Raw genomic sequence first — 21,643 nt, 5'->3', positions numbered from 1 at the left:
AGACATTTTGGCAACAGAATTTCAATTACGTCTCAATGTTTGCAGAACTTCTTTTCACTTGAAAAAAGGTGTTTAAGAAAAAAAGATTTCACTAAATCTGGTCTGAATGTGGTTTTTACAAACTTATCTGCTATATTGAGTCAGAGGCTTAAACACATAATTTGCCTTCACGTGTAGGTTTGAAGAAAAAGTGATTTTTAAGAAGCAAAATCAGTATGAATGCTATAAACCAAATGCCCAAACCAACCAATAAGCACTATTTACTCTGCTTTATCCTAGATGAGTGTCCAAGGTTCTCCAAATCCCCCCTCCCTCTGACCTCAGACCAGAGGCCCTGAGGGTGAGGGAGAGCCTCCAGACACCCAGCATTGGGAGCCGGAGGGATGGGATGGAAGCAGGGGCATCTCTCCTGGTCACATTAGGACCGTTTTCTAGAAGTGCTTTGTGCTGACGGCCAAAACTCTTATTCTGCAAGCAGTTCATTAAGGACAGCAGCTAGGGGGTTAAATCTTTAAGGCTGTCTTTTAACTTCTTTTTCTTTTCCTTCTAGCATCAGCCACTCTCAGGGTATTTTGGTCAGAATTCAAATGCCTCTTTCTGAGGGCCAAAGCAGCATTCCTTTGGAATCATCTCGGCTTTTCAGTAGCAGTCAGTGATGTGTCGGACAGCATCCTTTAATACTGTTCCACTTCATGGTCCCACCCCTTCAGGAGTTTTGTTTGAGTCTTGGATGGTAGACTATGAAGTCCAAGTAGCCACCTTTTCAAGGAATGTTGCCATCCTTTCAAAAAATGCTGTACCTGGACTTAGCTTTAATTTTTCATATTAGCCTGGAATGTGCTCTGGCAAATTTAATTTTAAAAATTCACAATTTAAGTCAAATTAAAAAATTTTTAAGATACATATAATGTCTTTTTCTCTCCCCCTCACCAGCTTTGAGATATAACTTCTTTTCCTCTAAAAGGCGAGAATGAAATGGACACGTGAACAGTTCATCTTGCATATTCTCTTTATACATTGGTATGTAATACACTTCATACTGAGATAAATGTGCATTTTTGGCACTCAAGGATAAAACAGCAGTATGAATTCAGATTTTCATACTTGACAAAGGATAAAAAGGAGGAAATATCTCATTATTTATCAAAATAAATAAACTAAAACTCAATAGAATAACAAGGAGAATAGTAGATCTTAATGGACTCCTATAAGAAATTGATGGACCAGGCAGACAAAAATTAGTAAGGACTCAAAAGACTTCAACAAGTAAATTTAAAAGGCTGACATAAGGGAGCCCTGTACCCAATAAATAGGAATATTTTAAGAATACATTTTAAAAGCATAATACATTTATAAAAACAAATTAGTGCAACATATTTTAAAATGCATATAGAGACTATACATTCTTTTCAAATTTGTATGAAACGTAAGAATTCATGACAGTTCTCAAATTTTATTACATAAGGTTCTCTAACAATGTAATTAAATAAGCAATCAACAATAAAATATGGCAAACCAATATATACTTTTAAAAACCCATGCACATTCCCAAATAACCAATGAATTAAAAAGGTAATAAGAGAAAGTATGAAATCTTTAGAACTGAATGACTATTAGAATATATAATATCAAGATGTTTGGTAATCAGATCAAATGGCATTTAGGCATACGTTTATCATTTTAAATACATTATTTAAAAAACAAGAAGATATTATGGCACTGTTAGACCCTGGCTTGCTTCAACTTTTGCTTTCTGTTTCTCTAGATGTCTTCACAAAATGTATTAGAACATACACCAATTCATACTGAACCTGTCCATGACAGTGTCAAGTTTCTGAGCTTTTAGCTATTTATTGAGATTTTGTAATAGCATCATTATCTAAATCAACAAAATACATTTCTCAATTTTTAAAAGCTTTCCTGCCTTTACTATTTTAATATTAAATTGTAAGAGTATAAACATCATAAATAAATGTTCTAATTTTTCTTGACATAAGAGATATTTAATGCTTTCAAGTCCACTAGTTTGCTCACTGTTTTCTCCTTTTCTATATAATTATATACTTTCATTATTACAACGTCTGAAAGATGCCATTTAGAAAGCCAGTTTCTGAGGTCCCAAGGTATTACAGAGTTTCTTCTTGTTACGGTTAGCTTCGTATTTCCTGAAATACAAATAACTAATCTGTAAATAATGCTGCAATGAACATGGGGTGGATATATTCTTTCAAATGGAAGCAACCTAAGTGCCCATCCATAGACAAGTGGACAAAAAAAGCTGTGGTCCTATATACAATGGAGTTTACTTGGCCATAAAAAAGAACATTTTACCATTTGCAACAGCATGGGTGTACCTAGAGAGTATTATGCTAAGTGAAAAAGGTCAGTCAGAGAAAGACAGATACCATATAATTTCACTTACAGTACTTGTGGGATCTAAAGAACAATATAAATGAACAAAACAGAAACAGACTCATAGATACAGAGAACAGTCTGATGGTTGCCAGATGGGAGGGGTGTTGGGGTAATGGGTGAAAAAGGTGAAAGGACTGAGAATTAGATTGGTAGTTACAGAATAGTCACGGGATGTAAAGTGCAGCATAGGGAATAAAGTCAGTAAGATCGTAATAACTATGTATGGTGCCAGGTGGGTACTAGAAATATCTGGGGGGGGGGGGACACTTCGTAAAGTATATGGTCATCTAACCGCTATGCAGAACACCTGAAACTAATACAAAATAATATTGAGTGTAAACCATAATTGAAAAAAATAAAAAATATATAAAACTGTAACATCTAGAAATATTAATTCACGAGGATGTAATTATTTTTATGACAAATACTTGATTATATTCTTTCATTTTTCTGTCTTTTTGACACTTCCACCTATTAGATAGAGAAGATAACTTTACATTGGCAAAAGATATAACTCTTAAGATATATGAGACAATGTTAGTTTTAATATTGTCGTGGAGTTAAAATGATTAAAAGTAGATTTCCATCACTGGGAAATCTGTATTGTTGGATTATTATTACAGCCAACAAACTGCTGTAGATAAGATACAAATATTTTAAACCTCCATTTCATTTTATTTTTAAAAGTTTGAAGAAAATGCAAACACTCCATATGTCATTGGTTAATACAAGTCAAGGGCATAAACTTATGGCTCCCTCCATCACCTCCAACTATGCTTACATTTAGCAACAATAACAAAACAAATGTGTCACACACACAAAAAAAAGCCATTACTTAACTGAAATTCAAAGTAACTGGAAGTCCTTTATTTAATGTGGCAAACCTATCTCCAATCGAAATACTTTGCCCTATGCCCAGAGCAATGGAGTAAAAGGAAAATCACTTTTCATGTAGGAGAAAGCAAAAGCAAATTATACTAATTCAACTGCTTCCACTGCAGTGAAAGGAAAATGACTTCTCATGTAGGAGGAAGCTTATCAAATTATATAAATTCCACTGCTTTCAGAAATTATTGATACTGAAATATTTTAGTTGTTTCTAAAAGAAATTTTTGAAAGTTTATTATAGATGTAGAACATAAAATGATAATCAACTTTTAAACTGAAAATGGGCAAGATTTTTACATTTCAGAAACTAAAAAAAATTATCACTAAGATAAATTTTGTTTCATTAAATTATTTTTGAACTACAAGGTAGATAGAGATAAATTATTTTTTTCTGCTGATTAAACTATAGCTTACATTTAAAAAGGAGTTTTTTGAGAAGTATAATATGTAATTTAACTGGCTAGGGAAAAAATTTTACATAAAGTTGTGTTTTAAAAAAAAGACTGAGTTATGGAATGAATATTAAGGAAAACATAAGAAAAATGTTAGCCCTGGATAAAGAAAAGAGGAAGACAATCTCTACGGGGCCATAAGTAAATCCTATTTTACTTAATAAAACTGAATTTTTAAAAAGCTGTCCTGGTCAGGTGACTCAGTTGGTTGAAGCATTGTCCCGTGTACCAAAAGGTTTCAGGTTTGATTTCTGGTCAGGGCACATACCTAGGTTGTGGGTTCGATCTCCCCTTCCTGGTTGGGGCATGTACAGGAGGCAACTGATCAAAGTTTCTCTCTCACATCGATGTTTCTGTCTCTCGGCCCCTTCCTCTCTCTCTAAAATCAATGAGCATATCTTCAGGTGAGGATTAGAAAAAGAAAAGTTTTAAAAAACTGAAATGAAATATTAAAACACTTGGTTCAAGATGGTGGATGGCTAGACCTCAAAGAAAGGACAGTACAGTGGGGCCTTGACTTATGAGTGTCCCGACTAATGAGTTTTTTGAGATACGAGCCGTCTCTTGGCCGATTTTTTGCTTTGAGTTACGAGCTAAAATTCGGGTTACGAGCCAGCTTCAGATACCCCACCGCTAGCTGGCGCAGCGAACGTCACAGTGAATGCCACAACATCAGCCCAGCATCACATGTCTCACTTGTTCACTTTTTGATTTGACATACGAGTAATCTGAGTTACGAGCTCCGTCATGGAACAAATTAAACTCGTAAGTCAAGGCGCCACTGTAAATACACAAAAAAGGTGAAACTCCAAAGTGTCAAGGATGCAGGTGGGCTCTTAGCCTAGGAGACCTTTCATCAAATTGATGAGAGGTATAAATGTAAAGGATGAGTACGGACTGGCAAAGAGGGGATGAGGAATCTGTGCCTAGACACGTGGATGGGGGCGACGGCGGAGATGGCAGATTTGGTGGAAGATGGGAGCTAAACTTGGGTGAACCGTGAGAATGAAATGAGAGTCTGTGTCAGGAGCACTGATCGCCCAAACCTGAGCAGCCGGACTTTATGGCTCAGGCAACGCACACACACCCAGTCTTCGCTAACAAAGTGAGTGAGCAGCCTGATATAACCAGAGCAGGCACCTGTGCACAGAACAAAGCACCCTGTATCCTGGCACGCTGGTGCAACTTTTCTCTAACGACTAGGGAAATACACACACACACACACACACACACACACACACACACACACACACACCACAGAACAATAGAAACCTAGCCACTCAAATACACTAATATAGTTTGCAAACCAACAAATTCTACCTATATGCCAAAACTTCCTAGGAAGCCTCCTTCATTCTTACATTTTAATAAATAAATATGAGGATAAGTGTAGTGTGGGGGACAGGGGGAGGGGGGAAAATTTACCCATACTGACCAATGTTAACATCTATAATAATAAAAGCATAATATGCTAAATAGACCAGACAGCTGAACAACCTTCCAGACATCCTTCCTGACGAAGCTGTGGCGGTGGGGGCCGAGGCAGAGGCGGTTAGGGGAAATCAGGTAGGCAGGTGAGCAGTTAGGGGCGATCAGGCAGGCAGGCAGAGTGGTTAGAGGCAATCAGGCAGGCAAGCGAGTGGTTAGGGGCGATCACGCAGGCAGAGCGGTTAGGGGTGATCAGGCAGGCAGACAGAGTGGTTAGGGGCGATCAGGCAGGCAGAGCGGTTAGGGGTGATCAGGCAGGCAGACAGAGTGGTTAGGGGCGATCAGGCAGGCAGGCAGAGTGGTTAGGGGCGATCAGGCAGGCAGGCAGAGGCAGTTAGGGGCAATCAGGCAGGCAGGCAGGCGAGCAGTTAGGAGCCAGCAGTCCTGGATTGTGAGAGGGTGCAGGCTGGGCTGAGGGACAACCCCCTCCCGCCCCCCCGCCTCTGTGCATGAATTTCATGCACTGGGCCTCTAGTTTTCTATAAGCTCATTCAAATTCAACAGACAACCATGAATCACTAAATATTTGAGAAAGCATGTGACAGAGAAAGATAAAAATAAACAAACACTATTAAGAAAATGAAAGGGCAAGCCATAGCTGAGACATGTGGTCAGACTATGCCAAAATAGGAATATTACAATTCAAAATTAAAAAGGCAAATAACCCAATTTTTTAAATGGGAAAATATCTGAATAGACATTTCACAAATATATATTTCATTAAAATGTATATTTCATTATTCTATTTAGATATACACATATGTGTATATTTATAACAAGCCCCATGAGATGTTGTTCAACATCACTGGTCATTAAAGAAATGCAAATTACAATCATAATGAGACAACAGGACCTGCTTTACCTAGAATTTTATACAAATAGAATCATACAATTGAAAGTCTTTTACAACTGGCTTTTTTCACTTAGTATAATGTGTCAGAGATTCATCAATATTGTTATATCTATTATACAAATAAGGCCTTAAACTCAGATCTATTGTCTCCAAATTCACTCTACATCTACATCTACAGTACATGATAAACAAAAGGGGGGAAAGGAAATACTGATTGATTCTTCTAAAATAGAATATTATGGAGTGTATCAGAAAATTATATGCACAGCCAGATCACATGTGGTTTGATTCCTGGTCAGGGCCCATGCCCAAGTTGCAGGCTTGATTTCCAGTGGGGGGAGGGGAGCATGCAGGAGGCAATCGATGGATGATTCTCTCTCATCATTGATGTCTCTCTCTCTCCCTCTCCCTCTCCCTTCCTCTCTGAAATAAATTTTAAAATATTTTCTAAAAAGTTATATGTACAAAACTTTAATACACAAAGGATATAAAATAAGATTAACATCTGGTAATATTCTATATGTTTATACAGTATATCATTTTTATACTTACCAGTTTATAATTGAAGGTTTAACTTTTTAAAAATATGACATAGTCACTTATCCACTATGAAGTAGGTTGGGAAATAGTCTAATCCTTGTTATGCCATTTTTTTCCAAAGAATTCTGATCATTATAAAAGGTGTTAGAATTATGTAACTCCTAATAGTAGATATCCTGTTAGAAATTTAAAAATAATTTAAATATAATCACTTTGATATAACATTAAGCTGTTATATATTCCTATTTATTTTAGGTGGTATGAAATATAAAAAAAGAAAAAAACTAAGATTATAGCATCAAAAAATTAGTGATTAGAGGTACATTCTACTGAATCTGTTGTGAATTTACAAAGGTAAGATTAAAATATCTTACTCGGCAAGAAAAATCCTATATAATAAAGAGCTAATATGCTAATTTGACCGAACAGTAGAACAAGCATCCAGACGACCTTCCAGAAGAAGCCAGGGCTGCGAGAGCCAGCCCAGACAGGCGGGGCTGCGAGGGCTGAGCCCCTTGCACAAATTTCATGCACTGAACGTCTAATATATATATATGGAAGAAAAATATCCCATTATAATAGCACCAACAAATAGAATGGTGTAGACTAATTTCTTTCTGCATCATCTATGGCTATGTTTCATATATTTTGATGGTATTACTTTTTACATAAAGATTCTTAACAGTTAAATTTTCATTATTCCAGACACTTGTTATCTTGTTTAACCAACACTTTTTATCTTGAATTCCACCTTGCCTGATAGCTAATAACTAACATTTACTGAGTTTACACTATGTTCCAGGCACTGTCCCAAGCACCATATAATAAATACACAATGAAAGAGAAGATGGAAAGAAGGTCATAAATAATGGATGAAATGATGGGAGGATACAGATATGCCTTTCTCTCAATTCAACTAAGGATTAAAGCAATCATTCGTTTTGTTGTGTGCAGACGTGTCAATAGTATTTCAAAGATAGAAGAAATCTGAAGGATCACCTCATTTAAACTCCTTGTTTACAGGTGAAGAGAGCTCAGAAGAGCGGTAGTCTTGCCCTAAATACTACACACACACACACACACAACACACACACACACACACACACACACACACACACACACACATATATACCATAACTTAAAACGCAGTGTTTTGACTCTAAAGTCTTTGCTTCTTCTACCTCACCAAGATGCTGAAGTCAATTATAAATTGTTTCCAAAAATGAAGGAAAATTAAAAAATGACTAAAAACCAAACTGCTGAATTTTTGCTCATCTGGTAAATAGTGGCCTGAAATAAGAATGAAAATACATTTGAATTCAATAGCAGAAGCATTTTATTTTGAAAAAGTCTTATGTAATTTTTAATGTTATTTCATTAAAAATAAGTAACTTTATTATGATTTTCAAAACACTTTTTTTAGTCTTACTCTTTGAATTGCACAGCTGCAAACAGTGAGGCAAAGAAGTTTACATAGGCTGAATTTTCCAACCATGATAGATAATTTGGGTCTTGAAAAGATGATTGGTGCCCTAGCAGGTTTGGCTCAGTGGGTAGAGCGTCAGCCTGCAGACCAAAGGGTCCCAGGTTCAATTCTGGTCAAGGGCACATGGTTGCGGCTGGATCCCCAATGGGGAGCATGCAGGAGGTAGCCAATCAATGATTCTCTCTCATCATGGATGTTTCTATCTCTCTCTCCCTCTTCCATCCTCTCTGAAATTAATTTAAAAATATTTTTTTAAAAAAAGATGATTGGTCTTCATAATATACAGTCTGGCATAAGATGAATTGTATCTAAACAACCATATTTTACAGTCTCTCTCATGTTCTGATCACTTCTTTTCTAAATAATAGTTTATAAGTTCATGAAACATTATTTCTTTTTCAATTACCATTTCAAAATCTTACTTTTAAATATTGTTCAGTTCCAGGATATGATGACTGTATGCCCACATGCTGGAAAAGGGAAGGTTTATATCGAATACGAATTTGCTTATTTCGTTCTATACATTTCTCCTGGGGAAAAAGAGAAACAATAATCTTTGCTTAAAACTCACATACTCTTTTTTAAAATATGTTTTTATTGATTTCAGAGAGTAAGGGAGGGGAGAGAGAGAAACATCAATGATGAGAGAGAATCATTGATCAGCTGCCTCCTGCACGCCCTCTACTGGGGATCAAGCCTGCAACCTGGGCATGTGTCCTTGACCAGAATCAAACCCAGGACCCTTAAGTCCGCAGGCCAATGCTCTTTCCACTGATCCAAACTGACTAGGGCTCTTTTTCCATCTTTTATTTTTAACCTATCTACAGCATATCTAAATTGAGTACAGACAGCAATTAATTGCATAGTGTTTTTTCAATCTATTCTGATAAACTCTTAGTTGGTGCATCTTGGCTGTTTATGTTTGGAGTAAATACTGACATGTTTGGATTTAGGCCAACCATTTTATTGCCTTTTTTTCTGTTTCTTCACTTATTTTGTCCCATTGTTTGCACTTCTCACTGCCCTTTGACCTCTCAGTAGAAGTGTCAATATAAATTTAGAATATTGGAAGTTAAAAAACTGATGCACTCATCAGCTTTGGTTTGGTAAACAAATTTTAGGTAATTATATTAGACAGATAGTATTCTTCTAAAATATTTGGTATTTACAAAGTAAAAACATACTCACAGGAGTTTCTCCTGGGGTACACATCTTCACCTGAAAAATGTCCGCCAACAGCCAGTCTATGGGTTTATCTTTGTAGAACATTAAAAAAAACTGTATGAAGTCAGTTAAGTCCTCAGATTTAAATAGCTTTCCTGTGGAGAAAAAGGAACCAAAGCAAGTGATTTACTGATGGAAATAGTTGATTTAATATCTCTGTTTTCCTTATCTTTGTTAGCATATTGTAAAATCCTATGTAGCAAGCTCATATTTTTGGTAAATATTGGCTAAAGAACGGTTATGACTTTAAAAAGCCTTTGTAAAGTTAATCTTAAAGAAGACTTCAGCATCACAGACAGCAAGCTCCTTGTTCAATATTCTCTTGTGGTAGTCAGAAAGTGAATATTCTCTATCCTTCTCATACCTAACTTTGCTGAGAGAGATAAAAGAAAATTTTAAATTCTCAGAATAATATGTCAACAAAGTTATTTTCTCTGCAAGCTTCTCATCAGGTATTAATTACTGTTACCTAATTTCCTTCTTATTTTAACCAAAGCTGAGCAAAAACCTTCAGGGCCTTAAGATTGGATTCCATACCACTTTATAGAAACTTTGGGGAAGAAAGTGGTCAAGTAAGTTTATGAAGAACAGTTGGATTTTACTAACAACCCGAGAAATGCTTTATACTCTGCTCAACGTCAAAAAAAATTGTTTGCTGGGTAAAATCAAATGTTACCAACCATATGGGGAAGCAGGCGCTCACGTGCACTGCTGATGGGCATATACACTGTTCAGCCCATGCGCGAGGCAACCCGGCAGTACGCAGAGACCCAGCTAATTTGCCCTCAGTGATCCTGCCCCAGGGAACACACATGGCACTTCATTTCTTTGTGGTGGCAGAGTTGCGGGCCATCGAGGTCCACCACTCCGGGAGCGGGTGAGCCAAATGGATTGCTAGGTAGCACTTACGCAGCAGTAAGAAGCAATGAACTAACCAGCGGCTCTCAACCTGTGGGTCGCGACCCCTGAAAATACATCCTGCGTATCAGATGTTTACATTACGATTCATAACAGTAGCAAAACTACCGGTATGAAGTAGCAACAAAAATAATTTTATGGTTGGGGGTCACCACAACATGAGGAACTGTATTAAAGGATCGCGGCATTAGGAAGGTTGAGAACCACTGAAACACAAAGCAACATGCTGACAGTTTTAACATCTAGTTTTGAGGACAAAAATGTAAGGAACAGGGAGAGGTTTATCACTTCACCATCTATGTCAATTTTAAACAGGTACAAACATGATCAGCACCAAGTATTTTACATGGATACATTATGCTTATGATATTTTGCACATATTAGAGTGAAAATCTATTGGAGCGGTGGGAGGAAGTGGGAGTAGGAATTGGGCATAGAACAAAAGAATAAAATAAGAGAGGGCCCCTGCCTGAGCAATGAAAACACGCACTACAAGGAGAGCATGGTACTTCAACCTGCTGCCATCAGAGCAATTTTAAAAAAGAATGGAAGGGAGGAAAGAAAGGAAAAGGGAAGTCCACAGAAAATTGTGAAAGTGAAAAATCTCATCATGAGCACAATTTTAGGAACTTTCCTTGGTGGATATAACTCATTTACTATTATATTTTTTATAGTATGTCAGTTTTGGAATATGGAAATTACAGGAACTTCGCAGTACAATGCTTTTTGCATGTATTTTTCTATGTAAAATCAAGAGAAGTTCATCTTAGTCACTGAGCTAACCTGGGTGCCAGACTCACAGCAAGCATTTAACAAGGGGTGCTATCTTAACATTTTTGTAATGCATATGCATATATGTCAATCAGCTTATTTACATTGTCCATCCAGAAAAAAAATTTGGTTTAAAAATACATTTTCTGAAATTCAGATCCTTCAATCTGATTTTACTAGTAAAGTAATTGTATTTTTGTAGAAATCATATCATTCTTTTTCATTTAGTAACAAACTTTTTGATAAGTTCTTAAGAACTATTAAGGAGTATTTAAAATACAATTTACAAGAGGGAACCAAGATGGCGGCACAGGTTAACGCCGGAGTTTGCTGCCTTGAACAACTACTTCAAAAGTGAAACCAAAAAACGGAAGGGACATCACCCAGAACCACAGGAACGCTGGCTGAGTGGAAGTCCTACAACTAGGAGGAAAGAGAAACGCATACGGACACTCAGAGGAGGCGCAGTGCTGAAGTCAAATTCTGAGGTGCGGAGTGCGCGCGCGGAGCGGGCTGGCGGCGGAGGGCGCGGTTGGCGTTTTCAATCGGGAGGGAGTCGCAGACTCTGAGCTCCAGATCCGGGCGAGTCTTTAGGGACCCAGACTCAAACGGGAGAAGCGGGACTGTCTGGCTTCGGTCAGAGCGAGTGCAGCTTTCTCTCCGAGCTTTGCAGCCATTGCTGGGACTCAGAGAGGCAGAGCCCCTGGGGACAGGACTGAGAGCCGCCATCACTGCTCTCTCCGGCCCACCCTGTTGATCCTGTGCAACCCGCCCCGCCCCGCCCAAGCCCTGCACAGAGGCATTTGCCGGATAGCCTCAGGCAAGGGCTAGATTAGCACCTCCCTAGAGGACAGACGTTCTCTCACTGCAGGCACAGCTGATTCTCATAGCCACTTGGCCTGGAGGTCAAACCCTCCCTGGTATTAGCTACAACAATCAAGGTTTATAAGACTGCGCACAAAGACCACTAGGGGGTGCACCAAGGAAGCATAACAAAATGCGGAGACAAAGAAACAGGACAAAATTGTCAATGGAAGATATAGAGTTCAGAACCACACTTTTAAGGTCTCTCAAGAACTGTTTAGAAGCCGCCGATAAACTTAATGAGATCTACAAGAAAACTAATGAGACCCTCGATCGTATATTGGGGAACCACCTAGAAATTAAGCATACACGGACTGAAATAACGAATATTATACAGACTCCCGACAGCAGACCAGAGGAGCGCAAGAATCAAGTCAATGATTTGAAATGCGAGGAAGCAAAAAACACCCAACCGGAAAAGCAAAATGAAAAAAGAATCCAAAAATGCGAGGATAGTGTAAGGAGCCTCTGGGACAGCTTCAAGCGTACCAACATCAGAATTATAGGGGTGCCAGAAGATGAGAGAGAGCAAGATATTGAAAACCTATTTGAAGAAATAATGACAGAAAACTTCCCCCACCTGGTGAAAGAAATGGACTTACAGGTCCAAGAAGCGCGGAGAACCCCAAACAAAAGGAATCCAAAGAGGACCACACCAAGACACATCATAATTAAAATGCCAAGAGCAAAAGACAAAGAGAGAATCTTAAAAACAGCAAGAGAAAGAAACTCAGTTACCTACAAGGGAATACCCATACGACTGTCAGCGGATTTCTCAACAGAAACTTTGCAGGCCAGAAGGGAGTGGCAAGAAATATTCAAAGTGATGAATACCAAGAACCTACAACCAAGATTACTTTATCCAGCAAAGCTATCATTCAGAATTGAAGGTCAGATAAAGTGCTTCACAGATAAGGAAAAGCTAAAGGAGTTCATCACCACCAAACCAGGATTATATGAAATGCTGAAAGGTATCCTTTAAGAAGAGTAAGAGGAAGAAAAAGGTAAAGATACAAATTATGAACAACAAATATGCATCTATCAACAAGTGAATCTAAGAATCAAGTGAATAAATAATCTGATGAACAGAATGAACTGTTGATTATAATAGAATCAGGGACATAGAAAGGGAATGGACTGACTATTCTTGGGGGGGAAAGGGGTGAGGGGGATGCGGGAAGAGACTGGACAAAAATCGTGCACCTATGGATGAGGACAGTGGGTGGGGAGTGAGGGCGGAGGGTGGGGTGGGAACTGGGAGGAGGGGAGTTATGGGGGGGAAAAAAGAGGAACAAATGTAATAATCTGAACAATAAAGATTTAATTAAAAGAAAAAAAAAATAAAATAAAATACAATTTAGAGACCAAAAAAAAAAAAAAAAAAAAAAAAGAACTATTAAGGTTATTATGCCAAAAATCTGGACCCCACAAAATTGACCCATTGCTTACCTATAAATCCAAGAACTGAAAACTCAATATAAAACCAATTATTTGAAGTGATACTATGTACGAAATCTATGATTTTTGTAAAGTACATCTTTTTAGCTATGATGTCATCTTCTAGCTGGAAAAAAAAAAAAAAACCACCCAAAAGGCATTAGTACCTTTGGTGCTTCCATTGAATAATTTATATTAGCTTGAAAATTGAAAATACTTTCAATAGACTATACTGAAAATGTTTTTATGAGGTAATAATTTTATTTATAGTTCAGTTCACTGAGGATATTTACTAGTATTGTTAGTCAATTTTCATTTTCTGATTCTAAGACCGGGGATTATCTCTTTCTTTCCTGAATGCTAACATGTAACATTCACTCACTCTAAATTTTCTTTGGAAGAGTGACAGTAAACCCCAGGCTCTTTTAAAAATTAATACACATTATGCATAATCTCCAGACTCAAAGGGCCTCCTAAATGACTTAGCAGAAGAATGTGGAAGCCCTTGGGCACATTACCAGAGCAAAAAATAGAGCTGTGTTGTTTCTAAGGGTACACTGGCTGGATGTCATGTTTCAATTTCCTTATTACTAACTAGAAATCAAAACGGATTTTTTTATTTTCTTCCAATAAAAGAGAAGACCTTTCTTCAGGCCTTTTTTCTAACTCTGTTCTTTAATGACATTCTTCAAACTCTTCTCACAGCTGCACAGTGTCTCATGTAGTGAGGATACACTTACTGGAGGGAAACATAACATTACTATTCAACAATATGCAGGAACTCAGGGAGTATAAACTATAGGTAATTGATTTATTTCATAAATACAGCATAGGCACTATATAACTATCCTATATAATAAAAGCCCAATATGTTAAGTGTCTGACCGTTCAACCATTCGGCCAGTCACTATGACATGCACTGACCACCAGGGGGCAGATGCTCCGACCAGTAGGTTAGCTTGCTGCTGGGGTCCAGCCAATCAGGACTGGGTGAGACGGGCTGGACACACCCTTGAGCCCTCTGTGGTCCCTTCCCGGCCCCAGTCATGCACCAGTGGTGTCCCTTGGCCTGGCCTGAGCCCTCTCACAATCCAGGGCCCCTCAGGGGATATTGGAGAGCCAGTTTTGGCTGATCCCCACAGGCCAGGCCGAGTGGCCCCACCAGTGCATGAATCCGTGCACTGGGCCTCTAGTATTACCCATAAAATCTGAATCTATGTAGGGTAGCAGGGATAAGCATATACAATGTCCAACATATAATAAGTACTCAAATTATGTTTATTTAATCCAATAAACTTGTAGGCAGACAAATGTAGGCAGTACAATGACTTTTTTTTCTAAATTATTTTCATTTTGCTTCAGGTAACTATATTTTCTTCTGTTAATAGTGACCCCAGAAAGAAGACTAATATAGAATCAATTTTAAGCTTCCTTATGGTATTTTAATATAGTAAGTATTTTCTATTTTCTGAGTATAAAGGAAGGTGGAGGAATACAATGAAGAAGGAAGGAATCAAAAGAGAGAGGGAGAACTTCCACTTTATATTTATACCAAGGTCATACCTGTAGATAATACATGGCCTTGGGTTGGGCATACAGCATCAAAAAACAAAAATCCAAAACTTGTTTGATTCGCCAACTAAAGATAAGTAATAAAATCTGTTAATACTTATCATTATTTAATTTTTGCTTATAGACACACTTTAGAAATTAAAAACATAAACTTCACTTTGCTAATATAGAGCAATACCTGTATGGAATAAAATTGAAGATGTTATGCTAAAAAGTTATACTCAAAAGTTTCCCATTTTTATTCAGTGGGTAGTGTCTACCATTGCTAAACTAGGATAAGCATAATCTATTTATTTTACATTTAGGTTTGTTCAATTTTGACCTATTATAATAAAGTTAATATTCTTTCTTCGGTCTTGCTCAAATGAAAGTATAAAGAAACTTTATTCTAATGTAATACTAAGCTTTTGATACTAAGCCAGATCTCAAAGGTACAAAGAGCAATACACAATGCAGTTCTTGCCCTTCTAGGTCCCATAATCTAGCAAGAAATATAGAAAAAGAATACAATTAGAACAATTACATAAGAGCTGTATAGGGATGCTGACCATGATGATTTACAATAAGATGGGGAGGGTCAAGCAGAAGGTTGCAGGGCGCTCAGGGTAGAGGACAGTATTGCAAAGCCACGGGATGTGTGAAATAGCAGCCCCTTAGATTGAGGGCACAGAGAACTGATGGAGAGAAGCTAATGATGGGAAGGTTGGCAGAGGTCAAATCATGAAGGCTCTTTCATGACATGCAGGAAACTTTGTACTTGATCTCATATAAAAAGATTCTTCTGCCTACAGTGCGGAAAATGAACTGGAGGAAAGGCTAGGCTAGGGTGGGGTTAGGGAAAGCAAATAGATCTGGAGTGGCCTGAACTAAGTACAAGGCAGAGAAATGGGGATGAGAGGAATGATGTGGAAAGAAATTAAAAAAAGAGAAATGATGATAGAGACATAAAGGGCAGAAGGAAAAACAAGGATTTAGAGTGACTCCCAGCATTATGACTCTAAAAACTGGGCATACTGTGGGCCATTAATTAAAAAGCAAAACAACAACCTAAGTGCCCATCAGCAGATGACTGGATAAAAAAAACTGTGGTACATCTACACAATGGAATACCACGCTGCTGTAAAAAAGAAGGAACTCTTACCATTTGCAACAGCATGGATGGATCTGGAGAGCATTATGCTAAGTGAAATAAGCCAGTCAGAGAAAGATAAATATTACATGATCTCACTCATTTGTGGAATATAATGAACAACATAAACTGATTAACTAAAATAGGTCCAGAGACATGGAAGCACTGAACAGACCACCTAACCTCAGAGGGAAGGTGGGGAGAGGGATGGGGGGCAGGGGGTGAGAGATCAACCAAAGGACTGATATGCATGCATATAACCATAACCCATGGACACAGACAGTAGGGGGATGAGGGCATGTGCTGGGGGAGTACAAACGACCCGGGAGAGGTCAATGGGGGGAAAAGGAGACATATGTAATACTTTAAACAATAAAGAATTGAAAAATAAAATAAAATTAGAAAAAAGCAAAACAAAAACCCTTAAAATATTTCTAGATTTTGACATGCCATTTATTATTTTAAAACAAAGCAGAGCTAATGAGTTTATTGGGATAAGACCTCTTTCTGTGCCAAAACCGGTTTGGCTCAGTGGATAGAGCATCGGCCTGCGGACTGGGGGGTCCCGGGTTCGATTCCGGTCAAGGGCATGTACCTGGGTTGCGGGCATATCCCCAGTGGGAGATGTGCAGGAGGCAGCTGATCGATGTTTCTAACTCTCTATCTCTCTCCCTTCCTCTCTGTAAAAAATCAATAAAATATATTAAAAAAAAAAAAAAAAGACCTCTTTCTGAATTCTGACATGTCTTTTGCTCTACTAAGTTTTGAGGAACCAAATTATTATATTTCTTGTAATAGCTACCACATTTACAACCAAACAATAATATACCTTATATATATATATATATATATATATATATATATGTATATATATATGTATATATACATATATATATTTAATTTTTCAAAATTCTTGCATAAACCCTATCATAAATTACAATGATCATTCTGAATAGGTAATGCAGATTTTATTGTACACACTAGAAATTTGAGGAAGCTAAGAAAAATTACCAGCCTAGGATGATCTAGAATCCAGGTGTAATGATATATAACCCTAAGCTTTTTTCCCCTTCATTATGCTTTTGCTAATTACTGAATATAGAGTATCAGTGGTGTGCTGGTGGTGTTTAACAACTGTCTCTCTGTGTGGGACAGAGGGTCAGCCCTGATTTGTAGCTTTTGCCCATTTCTGTGGTGTAAATGCTCCTGATTTCATGTTACCAACTGATGTCACTGAATACAGAGTTGGGAAGTGAACCACATAGCTCTTGCAAGTCAATAGGAGCTGGCTGTGTTTGAAATAGGTTCTATTAGATGCTGATTCCAACATTTCATCAAATGAAGTTAGTTTTTTAGGGCTACAATTTTCTAAATTTCATACCTCTCTAGTTTTTGTGAGTCCTCAGCTGATTGCATGGCATGTAACGTGTCTGGATAAAAAAAGGCAGGTACTGAAATGACCTCTAAGGATCCAGACTTCACTTGCCTTTTGAATCTATCAATAGAAGTAAATGGAGGTTTGTAATTTAATATTTGATATATCAAAATAACAAATACTTACAAGGAATTTCCTTATACGTGGCCACATAATATTTTTATTTGAATGATTTCACAGGTTGATACATATCAATATCATAAAACTAATACTCTTTAGCAAAAGTATTTCTTTTATAAATTAGAGAGAGAGACACCAAAAAATTAAAATACACAAAATGCACGTTCCAGGATGTATTTATATTTCCAAAAATCTACATGCTCCCTTTTGGGCCTTTCTGCCTCCCAGGCAATTCTATTTGCCAGGCATTCCCTTCCTCCCTTTGTCTGCCTGAAGAATATCTACTACACCCTTAGACTTAGCTCAGTTGTTACCTTGTCAAGATAGTGGTTCTTGATATTTTCGGGCAACGTAAAATACTCTCTACTCTATATGTTTGCATATTGCCCTCCCCAACCACCGCAATATTAATAGTAGCCTCATGTGATTTGGTTTTTGCCAGTTTTATCGCCCACGGGAACATAGAGATTTGGAAGGCTGGGTCCATTCTACCACATCTTGCTTGATAGTTTCATATTTGTTCATCAGTATTTTCATCTCCTGGGCTGCATACAGCAGGAGACTGTAAGCAGGAGCGGTGAAAGTAGCTTCATACAGTAAAAAAACACAGGAATGTTTTAAAATTAAGCCAGTAGGCTTCTCACAGAGACAATAGATTTCATGGAGGATAGATATTATTATAATAATAACATGAAAAACATGGAATTTAATAGGTAGATAACCTACACAATTGTGGAAATTGATAACCTGTACTTCATCACACCTGAGATAGAAATATAGGGCACAGATACATATTAAAATGAATGTGATCACTAATAAAATGATTGCACAGAAAAAACAGGATAGAAAAATGAAAGAACAGCCAGTTAAAAATTTATCCAACAGTACTTACTTTTTTGTAATCATGTCAACAACAGATTTTGAATACTCTTCATTACTCTAAAAATGAGAAAAATATTTTAATGAAACTAAGCATGCCCCATACTTCTATTAACACGTTTGCTACATGTAAACCTAGTTTATGTGTGGAATGTCATTATTTCCTAATCATCTCTAGTGTTTTCACTTTCTATAAAAGAATTTAAAATATCCATATGACTAAAAGATCTGACTTGAATATGAAAATATGTCATTCTCCTTTTGTCACAATATGAAATATCACTACATGTTATTTACACTTAAAAATTTGTGGTATACAAAAGCTATGCATCTAAGACAGTTTTGCCCTAAATGTCAGATGGCTTATTTCAAAGAATTGCTCTTTTTTGAAGATATCTTCATTTCATGAGTATTATATGACAGTAAGCTTACTTTGAAATTATTTCCCTTTTTTCCAGACAGTATTATTCAGCTTAACTCTCAAATTTTCTTCCATTGACAAACTTTGTGTACCTATTCTTTATTGAGTATTGTGCTTAGATTAGATGACAGACTCATTTGTAAATAGCTTTTGGTGGTTTATTCCCTCAGATGATTTTTTTTACATAACCAATGGCATTTACAAGATGTAGCCACAGGGCCTACAAGCATTCCTAATATAAAATTCTGAAAATATTTTGAATAATGACCATTCTATTGTCAAATCTGAATTCTCTAAAAGGCAATTCTGAATGTATATAGTTAGGTTGTTTGTTAAAAATATATGTCATGATGCAAATAACTCTATTATAGTACTTAAGCTTCTTAAGACAGCCATAAATTGAATCTCTAGTTATTGTTACCCGCTGAAACATATTCTACTTTAAACGTAGTGCTGAAGTTGTACTTTTTAAGCATTATATATTCTATTTCAAAATTTGTCCCCCATATTTTATTGGTCAATATATTTTAGGCAGATATACATTGTGTCAGCAGCAAATGAACAAAGCTTGTAATATGTAACACAAAAAAAGTGACAAAACACTTCAGAGATTAAGTATATGCTTCCAATATTAAATTAAATTTGGAGAGAAAGATTATTTAATATTTTATTTATATTTTCCCAATAGTTTTTTTGTTGCTTGTTTTGTTTAGAGTTTTTCTGCCTTCAAAGACACATTTATTATAGAAAATGCAAATAATAGAGAAAAGTATAAAGGACAACAACTCCCAACATCCAGAGATAACCATTATTATATTTTATACTTATATGTAAATATAAACTGATATTTATATATAGTTTTTGAATACCACTACTAATTTTTAAATGTAAACCATTATTTATATCATTCTAAGATTTGCTCATTCTTTTTTTCTTTATACATTTCATCAATCTGTATTATCTTCCTTCTTTCTGTCACAGTTTGCACAGATGGTATGTTAAACAGGATGCTTTACAACTGTTTTTACTCAACAATATGATTTAGACATGGTTTTATGTCAGTGAATATGATATTCATTCTTTCAATGGTTACAGATCACTGCAGTGCAGACATGAATATTCAATGAGTTGCTTATTGACATTTTGATTGTTTTCAATATTTTGGTGTTTTTGCACTAAAAATCCTTGAAATAATTACTTACTGAACACTTACTACAAACGCCACACAGCATTTGAAATACTTTAAATATTTTAGCTAATTTAATTGCCAAAACAATTATGTGTGACTAAGGTAATATTATCATCACTATTTTACAGGTAAGAAAAATGAAGCACAGAGAAGTAACTAGTTCAAGTTCACCAGCCAGGAAGTGGAGAAGCTGGCATTTGAAGCTGGCAATCTAGATCGAGAGTCTGTGTTCTCAACTACGGTACTGTGTGTCATATTTTATCATTTTGAAATTCTTGCCTGGTTATCTCCTTAGGATAACTTCCCAGAATTGAGATTTCTGAGACAAAGAATATACACATTTTAAATCTGATACATGTTGCCAAATTCCCCTCCCAAAGGCCTTATCGTGTTAACATTTATATAGTACTTATATAGCACTACAAGATAGAAAACTTTGGGGCCATTAGAGAGATGAATCTGCTCTATTAATAATTAGGCAAATTACTTTCATAAACTCTGTACAATCAGGATAGTACTACCTCCTTTACAGAGATGTAAAGCAGGTTATAAATAATGTATATAAAAATTGTCTACAATCCTTCAGATATAGGAAGGAGTCCCCCAATTAGTGGTAGTTATTATTTAATATAAATTATCTCTTGATTCCTATACCAACCAAACTGGTCAGGTTTTATTACTATAGCATCACTTTTAATGTTCTGTTTGTAAATACAATTCTGTACCATATAGTATGTAAGGCCCCTAGTTACATTTTTTTAGTATTTTTATTGATTTCAGAGAGAAAGGGAGAGGGGGGAGGGAAAGAGAGATGAAACATCAACAGAGAGAATCATTGATTGGCTATCTCCTGCACACCCCACACTGGGGATCGAGCCCACATCCTAGGCATGTGCCCTGACTGGGAATCAAACCATGACCTCCTGGTTCATAGGTTGATGCTCAAGCACTGAGCCATGCCGGCCAGGCCTAGTTACATATTTAATAATATAATCTTATTTCTCCACATGGAAATGTGATATTTAAATAAGCTTTTTAGATTGACATATTTAATTCTTTCTTGGTAATGTCAAAAAAAGTATCAAATACATTGTCTGCTACCTAAAAAAGGCATCTGTGAATTGCTTTTTGAAATTTGAGGGGATATTTTGAAATGATACAGTGATTAGCATGGAGACTGTGGGCTGGGGGCAAGGAGAGCTGGTTGGCCTTCATACGTACATCTGCAATAGAGACGATCACTACCGAGTCCTTCTCCTGCGAAAGCGTCATCCTGGAAACAAGCGAGGTCAGCGTTTGCTTCAGGTAACTATAATTTCGTCTCTTAACAGTGGAAATGCCCAGTGCAAAAGACACTGCAGACACCCGAGGATGGCATCACCATTTCAAACCACAGAGAAAAATATAATTTAGCATTAATATCTATGCTTACTTGTACATTTGGGTTAATTGTGTGGTCATAAAAATAGTGCTTGAAATTGTATTACAGAAGTAATCCCAACCAAAAGCTATTAGTTTTTATATTATACTAGAGGCCTGGTGCACAAACTCGTGCACCAGTG

At 36.8% G+C, this 21,643-nt stretch overlaps 1 protein-coding gene across 1 annotated transcript in view; it reads right to left on the bottom strand.

Moving 5' to 3' along the window:
• Positions 1-999: 999 nt before the first annotated feature.
• Positions 1,000-21,643, bottom strand: part of MGAT4D (MGAT4 family member D) — a gene marked incomplete at its 5' end in the record, with an annotated part of 30,095 nt that continues 9,451 nt past the window's right edge. Inside the window, 8 exons of the mRNA XM_081092685.1 lie at positions 1,000-2,165; positions 8,545-8,652; positions 9,311-9,441; positions 13,349-13,463; positions 14,900-14,975; positions 17,419-17,532; positions 18,485-18,531; positions 21,303-21,436. Of these exons, the coding sequence (XP_080948811.1) occupies positions 2,151-2,165; positions 8,545-8,652; positions 9,311-9,441; positions 13,349-13,463; positions 14,900-14,975; positions 17,419-17,532; positions 18,485-18,531; positions 21,303-21,436 (740 nt within the window). The 3' untranslated portion in view covers positions 1,000-2,150. The remainder of the gene's footprint in view (positions 2,166-8,544; positions 8,653-9,310; positions 9,442-13,348; positions 13,464-14,899; positions 14,976-17,418; positions 17,533-18,484; positions 18,532-21,302; positions 21,437-21,643) is intronic.

Source organism: Myotis nattereri (genome assembly GCF_964212035.1).
Source record: "Myotis nattereri genome assembly, chromosome: 5".
NCBI lineage: Eukaryota > Metazoa > Chordata > Mammalia > Chiroptera > Vespertilionidae > Myotis > Myotis nattereri.
This window is presented reverse-complemented; position numbering and strand designations above follow the sequence as displayed.